Here is a 19,924-nt window from a genome sequence, read left to right as displayed (position 1 = left end):
AACCCAGTCAGATGAGCGGGGTATAAATAATAAATTATTATTAAATTATATTACTATCACCCCTCGCCATTGGCCATGCTTGTGGGGGCTGGTGGGAGTTGTAGTTCAGCAACATCTGGAGTTGAACTGAAATGGCTCCCTTTCCTTACAACAGCTTATGAAGCCTTAAACCTTACAGTAGCCCAGCAGGTACCATTCTGCTGTTTCACAGATGAATGTGGTTCTAACATAAATTATTTTTTCAAACTGTTAAAGGACTCGGTGTGTTTTCCCTTGCCTGCTGGGTGTTCTGAATGCAGGATAAGGTTTTCAGCATTCAGCAGTGAAAGACAGTCAGAGAAGAATCTTGTGAATCTCGTCTCACTTCTTTGAACGTGAGCACTGCAAAATAAGAGATAGATTTTAGGTGAGTGTTGCCATTTGCTGGTGGAGTTTTTGGACAGCTGCAAATTTCACCTGGGACTATCAGCATTCAGATGTGAATGTCAACATACCACCATCCACATTCCCTAGACTCTTAAGCGTGGAGGGATGAAGCTTTTGCATGTTGTGCACACAACTAAACAGCTACGGATGTCAGCTTTGATCATCTAATTCACACCAACAGCAGCTTTTCACGCAAGATGAAGTGACCAGCAGTATAAAACCTGATAGCACTAGACGGTGTCTGGATTAAGACTGTGTGACCCTGAGATCCGTGCTTGCAGCCACTTGCCTTGTTGACGTTTGCACTGAATCAATCCCATGCCATATCTCAAATCACCAGAATGCATATGAAATGTTCTGGCTGGACTGGGAGCGTTATGTCGGGGGGAGCAACCCCGTACACACTGCAATTCAATGTGGGAATTTGTTAAGCGTTTAGCGCTACAACTTTAGGAGTGATTGGAGCACACCTGAATCCTATTAACTTTCGAGACTGAGAAACCATTCCAAACAAATACGATTTGAACAGCCATTTGCAAGTGCATCATAAAATATGGTGCAGCAGGCTTTATTTATGCTGTGCATTGTTTTACTTGCTTCTGGTGTCACATTTATTTAATACATATAGCGTCCTTTGCGCTTTTGTGAACAGTGGAACAACTTCGCTATCATACGTACTGTTGAAAAATAAAATGGCACCTCCTTTTTCCAGCCACCTTTGCTTTAGTTTCTTGAGGGCTTCAGGAATATCTGGACTATAGATAAATAAGTTGCTTTTTAACTTGAAATAAATAAACAAACAAACAAATAAATAAATAAAGGTTAATTACATGATGTTTTATTTTAAAGAGAATGAAATGACTGGATGGGGGAGAAATCATATTAAGAGAGAAGCAAGAGACCTGCTTCACCTGTCACAGTAAGCAAAATTATAGCTTTCTGGAACCATGCAAATGCGCTGACTCTGAGAGACAAACTGGCACCCACTTAGTTCCTTCCCAGGCCTTTTGGCATGGCACTGTGGCGCAGGCAGCTGAGCCAACGTTTGACCTGGCATGCAGCTGGGACCACGGTTAATCTCCCTCCTTAACCACGATCTGCAGCTAGGGACAAACAGTTCATGAGGGTTGTTTGGACCCTCTACTCCCCTCCAGAGCTACAATTCTCAGAGCGGTTTACCAATCAATGCCTCCCCCCCCCCCCGTTGATTCTGGAAACTGTAGCTCTTTGAGGGGAACAGAGGTGGCCTAAATCTTATCAGTACCCTTAACAAACTACAGTTCCCAGGCTTTTTTGGGGGGGGCAGAGAAAGCCATGACTTTAAAGTCACATGTTGTTTAGTCGTTTAGTCGTGTCCGACTCTTCGTGACCCCATGGACCAGAGCACGCCAGGCACTCCTGTCTTCCACTGCCTCCCGCAGTTTGGTCAAACTCATGTTCGTAGCTTCAAGAACACTGTCCAACCATCTCGTCACATGATACTGTTTTAAATGTCTATTTACAGCAAACAGATAAGGGCATTGGCAGGATTATTGTAATAATCTGCGGTTTCACAAGAGCGTATATTTAAAGTAGAATAAAAGATTAAATTACTGTATCTTAATTTAGAATATGCAGGAAATGTAAAAATAAATAAATTTAAGGAACCTCAGAAAGAGGAGGAAGTCAAGTTTTGAAACGTTAGAATGATTGTAAAACTACTGAAATGTATATAACTGAAAATCATAAATATAAAATAAAATAAGATACTGATTTAAATGTCTAGCGCAGATCACTCTGAACTAGACTGGATTTGTGGCACTGAGGCAAGAGTACAGTTGACCCCTTTCTTTATGCCATTTCCCCAATTGGGTCACTTCGAAAGTACATAAAAATGTTTCCACGTTGAGGGAGCGAGAAACGGGGCGCAGTGCTGCTAAATGATTCCAAAGGATAAATTCCTAGATTTCTTCTGTGAGCAGCTTCCCCCCATTGCCACTCAAGAAGATATTAGGCGGGGCTTCAAACATAACTCGGAAATTGCGCCTGCAAACATCGAGCCTTACTTTCCTGACGTTAATGGCTCCGCCTCCTCTTATATTCCTTAGCGAGGGGGGAGGGACTTTCAATAGAGTTGGTCTGCGCGCGCTCCTCCTAGAGGTACAGTACATTAAAGACACCTTCACTTCCGGTTCTTAGCCACGCGTCACCAGAACGCAGGACAAGGAGCCTTAGAAAAATCAATAAGAGTTGACACATCCTGCATTTCTGGTGACAATGGAACATCGCCATTATCCGTTGATTCTTTACGAAGACTAATATTTCCTCTGTGGACGAGTCTAGCACTTGACATCCCTGCGATGTCGATATTCCTGGAAGTGTCAACAACTACGGTTGTGCAATTCTTATAGCAGAAAAAGAGGCGAGATGGGTCGTATCTCTATCTCTATGATTTGTATCTCTATTGTAGACTGGAACTGGGGAATGGTATTCTGAAATTGAATCTATAGTTGCTAGGATTTTAAGGTTAGAGTCGCCAATGGATAGAGGGACCTCACTCGTAGATTTACCCATAGATTTACCATGTAGATGAACAGCAAATGTTATTTGAGATGGGACTTCCTGATCGGTTTTGACTCATCCTCCATTGCTGCTATAATAATAATAATAAGGAATTAAATCAGGTCTTTTCAACAGTTGCAATGTGCAACCCTTTCCCACACCCCCAAACTCCCCTAAGAACAAGTAAGTAGGCGCAGAGGCATGGAAGGTCGAAGTAGGGGGCAGAAACCGGGCTGGAGACATCAGTGACAAGTTCCAGATTCTTGATGCGATAGAAATGTAGCAAGCCTATACAAATGAAAACGTCATTCACACGGATATCCCTTGTTTTCCGAGCTGCAGTTCACTGAACCTTAGTTCCTGAGGCTCTGCAACGGGCTCCTATTTATAAAATAATTCCAACGCAAATGAAAAACAAAACTAATAGAAAAGCAACTGCGCAGCCAAGTATTCCTATATTAAAAACGCGCATAAGTAAATTAAAATACAAAACGGCCGAGTTCTCCAACCATGCATGCAAATGTCTAAAGGCGGGCATAAAACGCCCTTAACGGTTGTGTTGAAGCCGATTTAAATAATAACCGTTTTCCTGTTATGTGGCTTTATGTGGCAGAGCACTTGTGAAGCTGGATTGTTGTTTAATGGTTGTTTAAATTACAAAAGAAAAATACACATGCCAACCGGAACCGTATGCGACTCTACACTTCTTATCTCTATGCAATGCGTCGCTCCACCCTAAGCTTTACCGTACTTGCTTCCTTAATGTGTCGCTCTAGAATTACTTGTTTCCTTAGCTCTATGGCGGAAAAAGTTTTTTTTTCCCTGATTGGCCCCGCCACCTGCCCGCGAGACTTTACTTGTTCTCGCGAGAGGCGTCCAGCTGATTGAGCGGGCGGTTTGAATCCAGAGAGCCTCTCTAGCGGCGTTACGGGAAGGTGGGTCCACGCCTCTGCTGCGGACCTGGATATGGAGGGCAAGGCGGAGGCACCCCTGGAGCTTAGTGACGGTGAGGCAGCGACTTAATGCGGGCAAAGGGGCCGGAGCTCAGTGGTAGGGCTGCTTTGCCTGCAGGATAGTCTCAGGTTCGAGCCCCAGCGGTCGGGGAGAATACATGGGTCCTTCCTGAAGGCCTGTTGCAAATGAACACAAGCTTTACTTTACTTTATTTTATTCGTAGAAAAATCTAGTGCTTGTTTGGAAACAACAATAACAACCCACCCCTCAGAATCGATTGCAAAAAACAAAATCAAGAAAAATTCACAACATGCAGAAGCTAAATTGCTCAGCTTTTCTAAGCACCTGGGTTAGGCTTATCTGAACAGGAAACGTTCTTGGCAGGCGCCGAAAAAGGAACGATAAAGGATCATCATCTGCTTCCTGTGTAGACAGTACTGGTAACACTATTAAAAAGAGGAGAGCAGCCGGTCCCCCCCCCCCCCCGCTAGCCAAGAAGAATAACTTCACCAAGAACATGGACAGAATAAGTGCCTTATGCCACCTAGCTCATATAGCCCGCACTGGTTGGCAGCTGCCCTTTGGGTTTTCAGTCAGGGAGCCTTTCCCGGTTCTTTCCAAGGGATGCCAGAGGTTCAGTTTGGGAACCTTTTGCATGCAAGGCCCTAACTACATGCTGATTTGCTATAATGTTGTGTACCTTACAACCTTACAAGAAGGGGAGGGGGAGAATAGCTGTAGTGGCCTTTAGAATTAACTTTTACTCTCTTTTTTTCGTTTCAGAAAAATGTAATTTGACTTCAGATTTTAACGACTTGTGTTCTCACATGAACACAAAGATTTCAAATATCAAAAAGTCACTTCAGCTGAGAAAAATAGGTAAGGTGGTTTAATGTTTCCTGGGCATATGTGTTGACAGGCTGAGTTGGTGAGATGGATTCAGCAAAACATGTATGAAAGTTTGAGAGGCACGTGAGAGAAATAACCCTACTGAGCTGGACCAAGTGTCTTTCAAGCCTGGCATCCTCTAGGTTGGAACAGTTGGGTTTTTTTTGTATAAACACATGGAATGTGGTTTGCCAATTACATGGCTACGAAGTGAGCAGGGATGTTTCATGCCTGCATAATTTTGAGAACATTTTCCAAAGTCGGTTTTTCTTCTGTGGTTGTTTCCTCTTACGCTGGGCAGGAGTTCTCACCGATCCAGGTTTTGTTGTTGTTTAGTCGTTTAGTCGTGTGCGACTCTTCGTGACCCCATGGACCATAGCACGCCAGGCACTCCTGTCTTGCACTGCCTCCCGCAGTTTGGTCAAACTCATGTTCGTAGCTTCGAGAACACTGTCCAACCATCTCGTCCTCTGTCGTCCCCTTCTCCTTGTGCCCTCAATCTTTCCCAACATCAGGGTCTTTTCCAAAGATTCTTCTCTTCTCATGATGTGGCCAAAGTATTGGAGCCTCAGCTTCAGGATCTGTCCTTCCAGGGAGCACTCAGGGCTGATTTCCTTAAGAATGGATAGGTTTGATCTTCTTGCAGTCCATGGGACTCTCAAGAGTCTTCTCCAGCACCATAATTTTTTCTGTGTCCTATGCTCTTTCTTAGCAAGATGCAAAAGGAAGAAAAACATGCAGCTGCGTCTCAAAGCCTTTAACAATAGAGGTTGTGCCCTTGATTGCTGCTGTGCCTGCCCCTCTCCTGTGCTGCTGGAGTGCACATTTAGCCAGGCAATTTGTGGCTTTTTTGGTCGTTGTCTCCTTTGTCTTTTTAAGGAGGAGGAAAAAATAACCATGTTGCTGGGTGCCATCTCCTCCACAGCAAGGCTGTCCTCCACTTCATTTTGTAGGATGCCTGTTGTAGCCATAAGGTTGCATACCAGTTTGATGCTTTCAGCAGAAAGGATATACAGTGGTACCTTTACTTACGAATTTAATGCGTTCCGAACGCACATTTGTAAGTCGAAAAAAAGTGTAAGTCGAATCCCATAGGAATGCATTGGGAGAAAAAATTCGTAAGTAGAAGCAACCCTATCTAAAAATTCGTAAGTAGAAAAAAATCCTATCTAAACCGGATCCAAGATGGCGGACGGAGCTCCATTCATAAGTAGAAACATTCGTAAGTAGAGTTATTCGTAAGTAGAGGTACCACTGTATATACTAGGCACTAGTGCTTTGGAGCAGCTTTGGAATTTGAAGTTCCTGTGCAGACATCTGCTTGGCCACTGGGAGAACAGGTTGCTGGAATAGATGAGGCCTCTGACCTGATTCAGAAGGGCTCTTCTTAGGTTTTTATGGCTATTCTGAACTGACCTCCTATTGGTAGGCCTTATCTGGGCTAAACTACTGAGCCTAGGGCTTGCTGATCAGAAGGTTGGCGGTTCGAATCCCTGTGACGGGGTGAGCTCCCGTTGCTTGGTCCCAGCTCCTGCCAACCTAGCAGTTCGAAAGCACATCAAAATGCAAGTAGATAAATAGGAACCGCTACAGCGGGAAGGTAAACGGCGTTTCCATGTGCTGCTCTGGTTCGCCAGAAGTGGCTTTGTCATGCTGGCCACATGACCTGGAAGCTGTATGCCGGCTCCCTCGGCCAATAATGCGAGATGAGCGCGCAACCCCAGAGTCGGTCACTACTAGACCTAATTTTCAGGGGTCCCTTTACCTTTACCTTATGCCCACTTAAATATTTGCTAAAGTTTAAATAAGTTGTTAATTATTTAATTGTTAGCTGTAATTGCTGTAGGGATTTTATTTTATTGTGGTTGCTTTACCGGTGTCATGTTTACGCTATTTCTTTTTTGCGAACCACTTTGAGCACAATGTTTTTCAGGAAAATGCTGTATGTAAACGGATCAAACTGGCAATAAGAAGCCACTTGTGGATGTATTTGCCAGAGGCTGAAGCGAGGTTGGGGTACTCCTGGGAATCATAGCATTGTAGAGTTGGAAGGGACCCTGAGGGTCATCTAGTCCAACCCCCTGCAATGCAGGAATCTCAGCTAAAGCATCCATGACAGATGGCCATCCAACCTCTGATTAAAAACCTCCAAGGAAGGAGAGTTCGCAACCTCCTGAGAGAAGGGTAGTTGTCGTGGTGTGGAATTTTAGGAGATGACAGAGAAGTATGTATTTAACCTACAATGAATTTTCCTGTGGGAACTTTCTCTCTTTCCATGTCAATGACTTGCCTGCCTTATTTGTCAGACCAGGAACCATCTTTGAAGACGGTGCTTAGCAAGATAATTCATGAGGTATCGCTTTTAAACAAAATCCTCAATAAATTGGAGATAGTAGTCAACCATCAGGAGAACCAGCAGAGTCAACTCAAGGTAATCAATGCTAAAAGGGGACTTTTGTTTAAATGGGGGCATCTCTCTAGCGTTGTAAATAAGCCGGTGCTTATTTGAGATGTTTCCATGCTTGTGTAAATAAGTTTGCATACATAAGGTGGGAAAACTTGTATATATATATATCTATATAAAAATGTAAAAATCTTGAAAGTGTCGGCCGAACTTTTCTCCGTAACCACTTGACCGATCGTCCTGAAATTTTGACACAACAATCCAGGCCACTCCCCGAGCATTGTTGGAGACAAAAATCCCCGACAACTCACATCTGGGCAGGTAGAAACCTGGTTTTCCACCAAGTCAAACAGCACCCTTGAGTGGCGTAAAAGCCTCCTCCACCCCCTCCTTTCCTGTGAAATCTAAGCCACACCCACAAACCAAATGACATCATCAACCAAGCAACTGAAACCACCAAGGCGGCCATTATCAGACCCCTAGGCCCCCACTAGGCCCGGGGGGGGGGGAAAGAGGGTGAGCGCCCGGATCACAGACCGCAGCACAGCCTTTGTTTTATGTAGGCCCCTGCCAGGCCCCCACTAGGCCCAGGGGGGAAATAACCCTCAGCAATGCACTTGGGGGCACGGCAAGGGGTTTTTACTTTACAATTTAGCACCACTACCACCACCCCCAAATCCCCCACCAAATAACCACAAGACAAAAATAAATACCATCCTTCAAAACGTCATGAGATACGCTGGTCACGGAGGGGGGGGGACAAACAGAATAGTTCATGGATCGGGACACATGGGGGCAGTCACAGGGATTAGCCACAACAAAGCGCCACACCCACAAACCCCGCCTCCACCACGAGATCCTGTAAAACAGGGTCTGCATCTGTAGTCTTTAAAACGTTCCTGTGCCAAAGGAGGTGCCAAGAAAGCTTTATGACTCTGAAGCATGGTGCTTTGAACATTAATCCTGAGGTAATTCAGGATTAGGCCTACCGAATGGTGCACTGAACACCATGATGTGAGGGCGGGATACGGCCCTCCACATCCCTTGAAACTCTCCCTCACGGGCTCTGCTTTGCACCCCAGGTCCTTCTCCCTGGCTGGAATTCTTGCTTGCCTGGGTGGCAGATAGAGGAGCGCATAGAAACTAGGCTTAAAAGGTAAAAATTTGCATGTGTGGCTCTGCCCACATTTTCCTCTGGCCCCGCCCACTGCTGACACGTGTCCCTCGGAAGGTTGCCCTGATAGGAATGTGGCCCCCAGGCTGAAAATAGTTTCCCACCTCCAGGTGAAGCTTTCCTCTTTTAGCGCTGGGTACATCAACCCTATGTGTGGGTTAATATATGCAGGCACGGCGAGCTGAAACGACATGAGGATTTATCTTCCCTTGTACGAGCTCTCTTTAGAAAGCTTGCTTTTAAATTTGAGGCTGCAAAAAGAGCTAATCAGAGGGAGAATCCGCTCCAGAACCACTCAAAAGGCATATGGGAATCATTCGGAGTCTTTCACTTATGGCATGGTTAAATTAATTTAAAGCATGAGTCACAGGGATATTTCGCTAAACGTGGCCGTAGCCCTTCACAAGATCGCGTTTCCAAACTGTGGCGTTGGAATACTGATAACCGTGGAAGATTCTTGGTGTTCTCGCAAATCTGAGGCAGTGCATATGAAAGCAGAATATCTCAGAGAACAGAGAACCCTAGATTTTGCATCGCCTGTTGAATAAGGATCCGAGAAAGGGGGTTTCTCATGAGACGGTGTTTAGACGTTTTTCCAGGATGGCAGATCCCAACAGGATTATTTGCTGCTCAGTGCTGATGCAGTGGTAGCTGAGAAGAGAGATGTTTGCAAAATCTGTTGCCATGTTGCAGCCTTCGTTTGGAGGGGGGTTGCTTGAACGATGCACAGTTTTTCGATCTGTGGTCTAGCTCGTGTTACACATCTTGTGTTTGTTCAGCCCAACCTCACCGGGATTACATTTCCCTCCTTTTTGTTCAATGACCTGTGTTACCATATTCATTAAAGCTGCGTGACCAGCCTGCTATTTTACAAATAAGTTTTAATAACATGCTAAAATATTTAAATCATAAAAAAAATACTGAGGACCATAGTAATTGATGTTTATGAAGGGTCAGGGTTCCCCTTTCATAAAAGCAAAAAACAAAACCCCTTTGTTCCTCTTGACATCCATCAAATTCCAGGAGCTTCAGGAAACGATTGAGAGGTACTACAAGGAAGCTCAGCATCTTGAGGAGAACATGCCTATTCACCTGCCCAGAGCACTCCCAATCCCAAGCAGGTAGGTTTCCTGCCACCAAGGCAGGATTTGCAGTTCTTTAGGCAGAGGCCATCAATACTTTGGGATTCAGCCGTGTGCTCTTCCAGCGATGTTCAGTATTAATGGTTGAAGCAGACCTTTTATGAGATGCTTGACAGCAGCCCCCCCCAAAGCAGTTAGAAACAGAAAAGGAAAAATCCTCCATCATTCAGAGACTAGTTAAGGATTTGGGATGTGACATACATATATGATTAAAATCACAAATATAATTAGAGAAGGTAGATGAGGGCAGAACAGCTTTGTTGAAAAGCAGCCTCTTCGTTTTTGTTACATACCGAATAAGGTCTGGGATAAAATACAGTTTATTGGAGATTTTGTGAAACTGAATAGATTATAACCCATCTGAAAAAGTATTGATGTGTTCAGAAATAAAGTATGATATCGAAATGATGTTCCTCTTGGTTGAATTGCTTTTAACGTGACTTAATGTAAAAGGGATCGCTAGATGAATTACCGGCACCTCTTAATTTTGCAAATTTTAATATACCCAAACCATCCCAGGGTATATCTTAGTTCTAGGCATGAGAACATGACTTTTCTTCATTCATGCAATTTGTGCAGTTCCTTGACTTCAAAATAGAAATTCTCGAGATGAACACCTGAGGTTAGAGTTTATTCTGTTAGGGCATGGACTCAAAGATGTGCAGCCAACTCCCGCAGCCAAGCTGGTGCCAAACGCATTGCTCTGCTTTCCTTTGGACCACACCAGCAACCACACCGGTCTTGTCATCTGGGCAGCCCAGGACCTCCCTACACACTGCCCAGGCTTGCTCCCCGGGGAGGTCACTTGGGTGCTGCTAAGGCTGCAAAAACGATGCAGGAGGCAGCAGTTAAAAGTTACCGGTTTCTGCAGCCCACAGTAGTAGATGCTGCGATTCTGTGGGTTTGACTTCACCCACGAAGGCACACTCCATTGTCTTTTGCTGGCTGGGGACTGATGGGAGTTGCAGTCCAGCCACATCTGCAAGGCACCCTGATCTAAACCACGGTTAAGCATCAAATCTTGCTGAGCTAACCATGGTTAAGGGAGGTTTACCCAGCGCTCTGCCAAGTGCCACTACGTACCCCCTGGACTCGGTTCGGCAGCCAAAAACCATCATTTTGTTGTGGCATCTGAATCAGATGGGTGCTATCCCTGGTTCAGCTTTCTTTTGTTCATTTTAATGTCTTCTTAGGCCATTGGCACTTGATACTGTATTTTCCCCCTCCCCATCTCTCTCTCTCTCAAGAAAAAAATTCATGTCTTGAACAGCTCTGCCGTGAAAAATTGGCAGGAGGAAAGGAAGCAGCGCATTTTGTTGTATCTGCCGCCTCCGTCGGGGTAGATGAGCTATAACTTATCTGAAGTGGCAAAGAGAGGGAACTTGTCAAGGGTGCTTGTAGCTTCCTGCGTGATAAGCTTTCCTTTGTCGGCTCTGCCTCCACTTCCTCTGTAGCACCCAGGGCATCACGGCGAAGGTTGAAGCGCAGTGCAAAGATCCTGAGGTTGCCGGTGGGAAGAAGCCAGGGAAAGAGTCCAGGTGCATCAAACAAGCATCCTTGTTAACGGAAGAGGAGTTTGAAAGCATTCCTGCGTAAGTAAGCAGTCCCCACCCTTAACCTGAGAAATTAGCAGCCAAGTTTTACCTGCCAGAGAGCAGCGGTTGCCAACCTTTTCAGGCCTGTGGGCACTCCATCTGCTGGTTGTCTGGAGCCATCGACTGCTTCCCAGGAATGACTCTGCTTCAGCCATGTGCAGGTAAGGTTACCTCCTCCTACCTGGCCAATCCCCCCGGCAACGCCTCCCCGAGCTGGATTGGACAGGTAACTGCGTGGGCAGAGTCCACCAGTATCCAGCCCGGGAAGGCAGCGCCGGCCTCCGAACTTCCAGGGCTGCCTTAGGGGGCTACCTTTGAAGGTGACCCGGAAACTGCAATTAATCCAGAATGCGGCAGCTAGAATGGTGACTGGGAGCGGCCGCCGAGACCACATAACACCGGTCCTAAGAGATCTACATTGGCTCTCAGTACATTTCCGAGCACAATTCAAAGTGTTGGTGCTGACCAAAGTGTTGGTGCTGGCCCTAAACGGCCTCGGTCCGGTATACCTGAAGGAGCATCTCCACCCCCATTGTTCAGCCCGGACACTGAGACCCAGCGCCGAGGGCCTTCTGGCGGTTCCCTCGCTGTGAGAAGCAAAGCTACAGGGAAGCAGGCAGAGGGCCTTCTCGGTAGTGGCGCCCACCCTGTGGAACGCCCTTCCATCGGAGGTCAAGGAGATAAAAAAAACTACCTGACATCTAGAAAACAACTAAAGGCAGCCCCGTTTAGGGAAGTTTTTAATCTGTGATATTTTAATGTATTTTGTTACTTGTTGGAAGCCGCCCAGAGTGGCGGGGGAAACCCAGCCAGATGGGCGGGGTATAAATAACAAAATCATCATCATCATCCTAGGGGACTGCGTGCGACCGTGCAAAATGCGCCTCCCCTTTTACGTGGGGAACGGTCATTTCCCCCCCCCCTCCACACCCTGTTCCTTGGATCTGCCTGTCCCCCAAGAGACAGAAAGTCTGTGCCCACAGGGGAGAAAATCTTAACCACCTTTGCCACCTTTGCCTCAAAGGGAGCAAGGATCCATAAGTGGATTACAAGTGTCTGTAAAAAGAAATAAAAAATAAAAATCGGAAAATCACAAATTTGTTACGTATATGTATGGTGCTGATATCACCAATGTTGCAGGTTTGATCCCCGTATGGCGCAGCTGCATATTCCTGCTTTGCAGGGGGTTGGACTAGATCAGGGTTTCCCAAACATGGGCCTCCAGCTGTTGTTGGACTACAACTCCCATCGTCCCTAGCTGGCAGGAGCAGTGGTCAGAGAAGATGGGAACTGTCGTTCCAAAACAGCAGGAGACCCAAGTTTGGGAAATACTGGACTATAAATGATTCACTGGGTCCCCTTCCAACTACAGTTTTATGAATATATGCAACACAATCTGCAGCTGAACCCCTTTTTGTGTTTGGCTTTTGCTTCTCACAAAAGCGATCCTAATTTATTCCGCATCTTCTTTGGCGTAATACCGAGCTGAATGAAAAGTTAATGCAGTCGAGCTCCGAGGTCCTCTGGGTAATGAACAAATTGCACGGCGGCATCTGACTCATCAGGACGAGGCGATTAATGAGACAGAATTAATCACGGCTCCCATTTCAGAAAGTGCTGCTCCTCCTGCCTCCCCCCAACCCCACTGCCCTCTTCTCTTTTCATTTAGCAGGAATCATCCTTGTTTCTTCTGGTGCAGCTGAGTCAAGGAAAGTGGAGCGCTAGATGCCTTCTTAATGTTTCCCATGATCGCCGTTGCAATTTGCCGTGGCTGTTTGAGGCTCCCTGGCATTTCCTTCCCTCCATTTCTGTCTCTCTTTGGGGGGATGTGGCTCAGGTAGCCCCCCCCATCACTCCACATTCAAAGAACACATGGGGGGGTTGAAAGGTCGCTTGAGCCCACCACTCTTGACATGCCCCTCACCATTTATGGGTATGAGAAGTGGATCTGCACACTTATGTATTATTGGATTCCTTACCCATGCTTTACCATGCTCCCAGGGCAGCTTACAACAATTTAAAAAGACAGTATTAAAACCAATTAAATACAATGACAATCTGAAAAATTAGAAAGGGTTTTTTTTTGTGTGTGTGTGTGTGTGTGTATCTATATTGTCCTTATTGATGGTATGTTGTTGGCAATGGAAGGGTGTGCCTTTGAGGCTGAAGTCAAACTGTTGGGGAGTTACAGCGCCTGCTGTGGCTGTAGAGACCAATATAGGAGAGACATGTTTTGTTGCAGCTGGGGCAGTTGAAGGCGTCCAGTTTTGCTGCTGAAGGTGCACATGGCATTTCTTCTTTCTGTGCTCTTACTGGCAGCCATTCTTCTGTTCACTGCTGTGGATGCATGACCTGGGTAAAAGTGTAAGATTGGCACAGCCCCTCGATTGGAAGATTTTTTTTTTAAAAAAAGTTATTTCTGTTTGTTTATTTAATTTCTATACAGCCCTTTATTCAAGGATCACAGGGTGGTGTATAAAAAAAGAATAATAATAATTTATTATTTATACCCCGCCCATCTGGCTGCGTTTCCCCTGCCACTGGGCGGCTTCCAACAGAAAAATGAAATAAAATAATTATTAAACATTAAAAGCCTCCCTAAAAGGGCTGCCTTCAGGTGTCTTCTAAAAATCTGGTAGTTGTTTTTCTCTTTGATATCTGATGGGAGGGCGTTCCACAGGGCGGGCACCACCACCGAGAAGGCCCTCTGCCTGGTTCCCTGCAACTTGGCTTCTCGCAACGAGGGAACCGCCAGAAGGCCCTCGGTGCTGGACCTCAGTGTCTGGGCAGAACGATGGGCGTGGAGATGCTCCTTCAGGTATACTGGGCCAAGGCCATTTAGGGCTTTAAAGGTCAGCACCAACACTTTGAATTGTGCTCGGAAACGTACTGGGAGCCAGTGCAGGTCTTATATGGTCTCGGCGGCTGCCAACAGCTCCCAGTCACCAGTCTAGCTGCCGCATTCTGCATTAGTTGTAGTTTCCGGGTCACCTTCAAAGGTAGCCCCACGTAGAGTGCATTGCAGTAGTCCAAGCGGGAGATAAATAGAATGCACACATAGTAACAGACAAAAACAATAAACCCACCCACCCCAATTTAAAAGGCCACAGATGTTTAATTAGCCAAAGGCCTAGGAGAATAGGAATGTTTTTGTCTAAAGGTATGTAACGAAGGCGCTAGGCAAGCCTCCCTGGGGAGAGCATTTCACAAGCAAGGAGGCAACGCAGAAAAGGCCCGTTCCCGTGTCACCACCTCCCAGATCTCAGGTGGAGAAGGCACACGAAGAAGGGCCTTGGTTGATGGTAGTAGGGTCCAGCTCAGTTTACACAGGGAGAGGTGGTCCTTGAGGTATTGCAGTCCTGAGCCGCTTAAGGCCTTCATAGGTCAAAACCAGCACTTTGAACTGGGCCCGGAAACTAATTGGCAGCCAGTGCAATTGGGCCAGGATTGGCGTTTTATGCTCAAAACATCTTGGCTGCTGAATTCTGCACCAGCTGAAGTTTCCAAACCATCTTCAGAGGAGAGGCAGCCCATGTATAATGTGTTGCAGTATTCTAACCGTGGCTTACCCTTATGGAGTAACATTTCAATGGCCCTTCTTGAAGTTAGCCGTGTTCAGGCTGCCTTTGAAGCCCAGGGGTGCACGGAAGCCTCAATGACAATTCACTGTTTTGAGGAGAGGTGAACAACTGAGCCAGGGTGTCCTATTTGTGTATGTTTATTAGGGGCGAGGGATGGGGGAGATTAGTCTTGAGGAACAATTTGTTTTCCCTACCCAAAGGCCTAAATTGGGAAGAACCCCCTTTCTGCTGCCCAAAATTTCCCCACCCCCTTCATATTTCTAATGTGGGGTCTCCTTGCTTCCAAGAGAGAGAATCTGTGTTTGTTCTTTAGTTTTATTACTTTCTCTTTCGAGCAGCTATGATGAGGCAAATCTCGCTCTCCTGTCCTGTGTACAATTCCCTGGAGAGCAATATTGTGTATACAGGACTCTGTTAAAACTTGGACCTTATTAGCTATTTAACACACATCCATTTTTACTGTCATTATTATGTGTTAGACCTCCATGTTTCGAGCCAGAATCAAGAGCTGAATATACCCTGCTAAACTGCACAGAATATATCACCTGCTTTTTCAATAATCTCTTATTTTTCTTCTTCTTCTCCCACTTCTTTTAGCCTGTGTGCTTTCTCCTCCTTGCCGTAGGCATGTCTTGGTCTCTCGCGTTCTTATATATTAACTCACAAGTTTTTGCCCTTTCCCCCCCCTCTGTGTGGGTGGATGGATGTTTTCACATCTATTAGCTTGCTGTCCTTATACTTTAGCGATGCTTGAAATGTGAGGTTCCCCCACCTTGAGTTTTCTCCAGGCAGCTGACGTCCAATCTCCTTTTGATTAAATGCCAGAGCGGGGAAAGGAGAACATGGGGAAGGGAGAGTAAAATAATATGGAGATCTGGTCTAATATACTTTGCACGTGACTTGATTCTATGTGACACGGGAATGGACTTTCTGGTTCCTAGGACAAGCTGCTTTCTGTGTTACTGTGCCTTTGCCTATAGATGGATGCACTTGCACCTGTGATATGCAACTCGGGCACCTGTTTTCGGGGGGTCTTGAGCTTGGGCCAAGTCACACTTAGATCAATGAATCATAGAATCATAGAGTTGGAAGAGACCACAAGGGTCATCCAGTCCAACCCCCTGCCAAGCTGGAAACACCATCAAAGCATTCTTGACATATGCCTGTCAAGCCTCTGCTTAAAGACCTCCAAAGAAGGAGACTCCACCACACTCCTTGGTAGCAAATTCCACTGTCGAACAGCTCTTACTGTCAGGAAGTTCTTCCTAATGTTTAGGTGGAATCTTCTTTCTTGTAGTTTGAATCCATTGCTCTGTGTCCGCTTCTCTGGAGCAGCAGAAAACAATCTTTCTCCCTCCTCCATATGACATCCTTTCATATATTTGAACATGGCTATCATATCACCCCTTAACCTTCTCTTCTCCAGGCTAAACATACCCAGCTCCCTCCCTAAGCCGTTCCTCATAAGGCATTGTTTCCAGGCCTTTGACCATTTTGGTTGCCCTCCTCTGGACACGTTCCAGTTTGTCAGTATCCTTCTTGAACTGTGGTGCCCAGAACTAGACACAGTACTCCAGGTGAGGTCTGACCAGAGCAGAATACAGTGGTACTATTACTTCCCTTGATCTAGATGCTATACTCCTATTGATGCAGCCCAGAATTGCGTTGGCTTTTTGACTAGTCAAGAGATCAAGGCCCCATCTGCGCTATCCCTTTAGAAGCAGTGTCATACCATTTTAAACAATATTGGCTTCCCTCAAAAAATCCTGGGGACTATACTTTTTAAAACCCGCTGAGAGCTCAGCTTCCAGGATCTCCAGGTAGGCCTGGGAGAGACCCCTGCCCGAAACCCTGGAGAGCTGCTGCCAATCAGTGTAGACAGAACTAGGCTAGGTGGACCCATTTGTCTCACTTGGGCAGCTTCCAGCATTCTGAAACTGAATCACACAGAGACACTTAACCTTGGAAACGCTTGTAGGATCGGCTGCCTTGGGGAGGGGTGTACCTGGAAGAAGAGGGGGAAATTCCCCAGGGTGTGGGGCAGATGTAAGCTCGTGCATACTTCTTGGGTGAAAGCTTTTCTACTGCAGGTATGTTGTCTGCTAATACAGAGCTGTGTGCACATATCTTTTGGAGGGTCTTAGAGGGGTCTTACAATGACCATAGAGTTTTAAGCAATGGTTTCTTTCCCCCTTCAGCGTGCTAAAATATTACTACAGTAAATGCTTCTTCAGGCAGAGGTGCAACCTTCCCTTTGCCACTGATCCAGGTGAAGCAGCCTTGCAGCTTCACACATGACCATTGTTGCAGGTGCGCGCGCTTGCATTTTTGATAACGTGGGTTTCGTACGCAAACATGTGATCTCCTGTTACGAATTTGCCCCGAGAAAGGTGGGGGGCTCTGCAAGTTTGGGCATAATTCTGCATGTTTTGTGACGTGCCAGGTAAGGGGAACCTGTTTCCTTCCTTCCTCACAGGTACATGCGAGGCCGCCTGACATACAACCAAGTCAACGCAGTCCTTCAGGAAATCAACAAGGCCGTGGTTAGCAAGTACAAGATCATGAACCAGCCCCCTAAGACAATGTCCGGTGCTGTGAGGAACCTCTTCTTCAGATTCAAGGAAGAAGAAACGAAGAATACAAAAGGTAGCTTTCACTCCCGTGTATGTGTTTGAACCCTAGGTTCAATCCCTGGCCTCCAGGTATGTCTGGGAAAAGGACTCTTGCCTGAAACCCTCAAGAGCTGCTGCCAGTCAGTGTAGGGGTGGGCAGACAGGCCAATCCTGGCTCACTGGGGGTCCATGTTGGCCTGTAAGACCATTTATTCCCTGTTGATCAAGTGATGGGTGAGTCAGCAATGGAATGGGGTTCATTCCTGCCAGTTACCGCTTTGCCAGCAAGTTGCCTGTGATAGCGGCTGGTGAAGCAGACCCAGGATTGCTCCCTTCGCTCATCAACCAGTGAGTGGAGCGTTCAGTCCTGCTGCCACCTGTCAGTCAACCAGATGTCATGTCAGATGATTGACAGCTGGGTGGGCCCATCCTGCTTGTATGCATATTGGGGGGCCAAATATCTAGTAGTTCCTTCCCACCCCTTCCAAATTGAATGTTTGTTTTTAATTTTTGTAAACTGCTCTGAGATTCATTTGGATTGGCAAGGGGTATAAAATACAGTCGCACCTTGGAAGTCGGGCAGAATCCATTCCAGAAGTCTGTTCGACTTCCAAAATGCTTGAAAACCAAAGTGCAGCTTCTGATTGGCTGCAGGAAGCTCCTGCAGCCAGTCGGAAGCTGTAGAAGCCCTGCCGAACGTTCGGCTTCCAAAAATAGTTTGCCAACCAGAACAGTGACTTCCGGGTCTGCAACGTTCAGGAGCCAAAACGTTCGGGAACTAAGCTGTTTGACTTCCAAGGTACGACTGTATGTATTTAAAAGATTTCTTACTTGCCTTCCATCTCTGGGTGGGGATAACCGTACTTTAAAAAAAAAAAAGTAAACCAATCCAAGGAAAAGCAGGACTGGAATGAAATGAAAGGTAAAGTACTCTCTACCAGGATTGTGTCTTTGCAGGCCAGTTCTTCATCGTGGAGGCCGATGTGGAAGAATTTACACAGCTCAAGGCAGACAAGCGTTTTCACAGCATCCTGACCATTTTGCGACATTGCCAGAGACTGCGAGAGATCCGTGGCTCACGCCTGGTCCGTTACGCCATCTGCTGAGGTGCTGTCAGGATGTTTGAGGCTTGCGGTGGGAGGTTCCCCCTTGCCCCGCTCCTCGGGACTGTGCCGCAAAACAGAATCCTTACTTCATTTGGAGTTTTACATGGCAAGGCTGTTTCTTTGCTCCTCTTTCTTCCTACCCTCATTCATTATTGTTGGAGAAGGTGGGTTTCATTTGCATCCGTAAAATACAGTACTGTATCTGTGATTTTCATCTTTCTGCAAAGGTATGAAGCTATACATCCCGCGAGTGCGATTCTCTCACCCACCCACCCACCCAGCTTTGGGGTTTCTACTTGTTGAGCTTGATCTGCATTTTATAGCAAAGCAAGGAGCGAATAGGTTGAACCAAGAATTGCCTCTCAACCATTGTTCAAAGCTTGAGATTTGGAATTGCTGAAATGCCAATAAAGAATTTAAAGCACTGGGCGAGTCGGAATCCTTGCTACTTTCTTTTGTCTCTGGGTTGCTTCTAATGGACATATCTCGTTTGCCACATCCCAAAGAGGAGGTGAACAAGCCTTTGTTGGAGGTGCGCCGCTGAAACACAAAGCCTGGGTGTATGTTTTTTTAATAGAGTGAACAGTAGGGCCTTTTGTTTATCAGGGCATCCCACCAGGCCAGACCTCCCCTGGGTCCAATTCTGGTTGCTGCCATTCACGAACGATAGCAACAAACCGTAACCAGACCAAAAAGTAAGAGGCATGGAAATGTCCTATGAGCAAACGTTGGAGCTGTGTAGGCCTATGTTCATAAGTTCCACTTTTTATTCACACCTCCATGATACCACCTCTCATTTCCACCAAATCTCCCCTCAAAGTCCATCTTTGAAGGAGCCACAAGGATCATCTACTCTCACCTGCAATGGCAGGAATCTTTTGCCCAACACGGGGCTTGAACACACAGCCCTGGGATTAAGAGTCCCATGCTCTACTGATTGAGCTATCCTCAGGCAGTCGGACTTGTAACACTGCAAAGGTGCAAAAACACAAAGCACCTTGCCTGTACCGTGTTTCTCATATTATAAGACACATCTTATATTTATTTTTTCCTTAAAAAAACACACTATGTCTTATTTTCAAGGGATGTCTTATTTTTTTCCTCCTCCTGCCGCAGCCGGCATTGCTGCTGCGCCTATCACTATGTCTTATTTTCGAGGTATGGCTTATATTCCTTGAATGCTTAAAAATCCTGCTATGGCTTATTTTATGGGTATGTCTTAAAATATGAGAAACAGGGTATTTTTCTTACATGTAGAGATCGTAAAACAACTGCCCAAATCTCATTCACATTGGTGTGGCTTCGCTCTGTTCAACTGCTATTGATTTCCGTGGTGTTCTCAACCTGCTTAACGCACTCTGGATTGCACCCAAATCTGAAGTCATTAAAAGTTTGCAAGAGTTCCGAGACACGTGTTTGAGAATCTATATGATCTTTAGCTATTTAAACCCCAGCTTATCCTCATTAAGTATATCTCTGCCCAAGGTTTGTCCTGAAACCC

General features: G+C 46.0%; 1 protein-coding gene across 1 annotated transcript; it reads left to right on the top strand.

The window, feature by feature from the left end:
- Positions 1-3,836: 3,836 nt before the first annotated feature.
- Positions 3,837-18,852, top strand: SKA1 (spindle and kinetochore associated complex subunit 1). The gene is made up of 7 exons (XM_035100663.3): positions 3,837-3,973; positions 4,705-4,800; positions 7,116-7,240; positions 9,411-9,508; positions 10,984-11,121; positions 17,182-17,351; positions 18,275-18,852. The coding sequence occupies exons 1-7, from the start codon at positions 3,934-3,936 to the stop codon at positions 18,421-18,423; spliced, it is 816 nt and encodes a 271-aa protein (XP_034956554.2). The 5' UTR covers positions 3,837-3,933; the 3' UTR covers positions 18,424-18,852.
- Positions 18,853-19,924: the final 1,072 nt, after the last annotated feature.

The sequence above is a fragment of the Zootoca vivipara genome, chromosome 10 (assembly GCF_965207765.1).
Source record: "Zootoca vivipara chromosome 10, rZooViv2.hap1.1, whole genome shotgun sequence".
NCBI lineage: Eukaryota > Metazoa > Chordata > Lepidosauria > Squamata > Lacertidae > Zootoca > Zootoca vivipara.
The sequence above is the reverse complement of the archived record's forward strand: the minus strand, read 5'-3'. Positions and strand labels throughout refer to the sequence as shown.

Bases quoted from the DNA above. Each gene is read 5' to 3' on its own strand.
- SKA1 (XM_035100663.3), top strand. From the start codon at position 3,934: ATGGAGGGCAAGGCGGAGGCACCCCTGGAGCTTAGTGACG. The intron at 4,801-7,115 runs GTAAGGTGGTTT...CTTATTTGTCAG, and splicing joins ACTTCAGCTGAGAAAAATAG to ACCAGGAACCATCTTTGAAG. The intron at 11,122-17,181 runs GTAAGTAAGCAG...CCTTCCTCACAG, and splicing joins GAGTTTGAAAGCATTCCTGC to GTACATGCGAGGCCGCCTGA.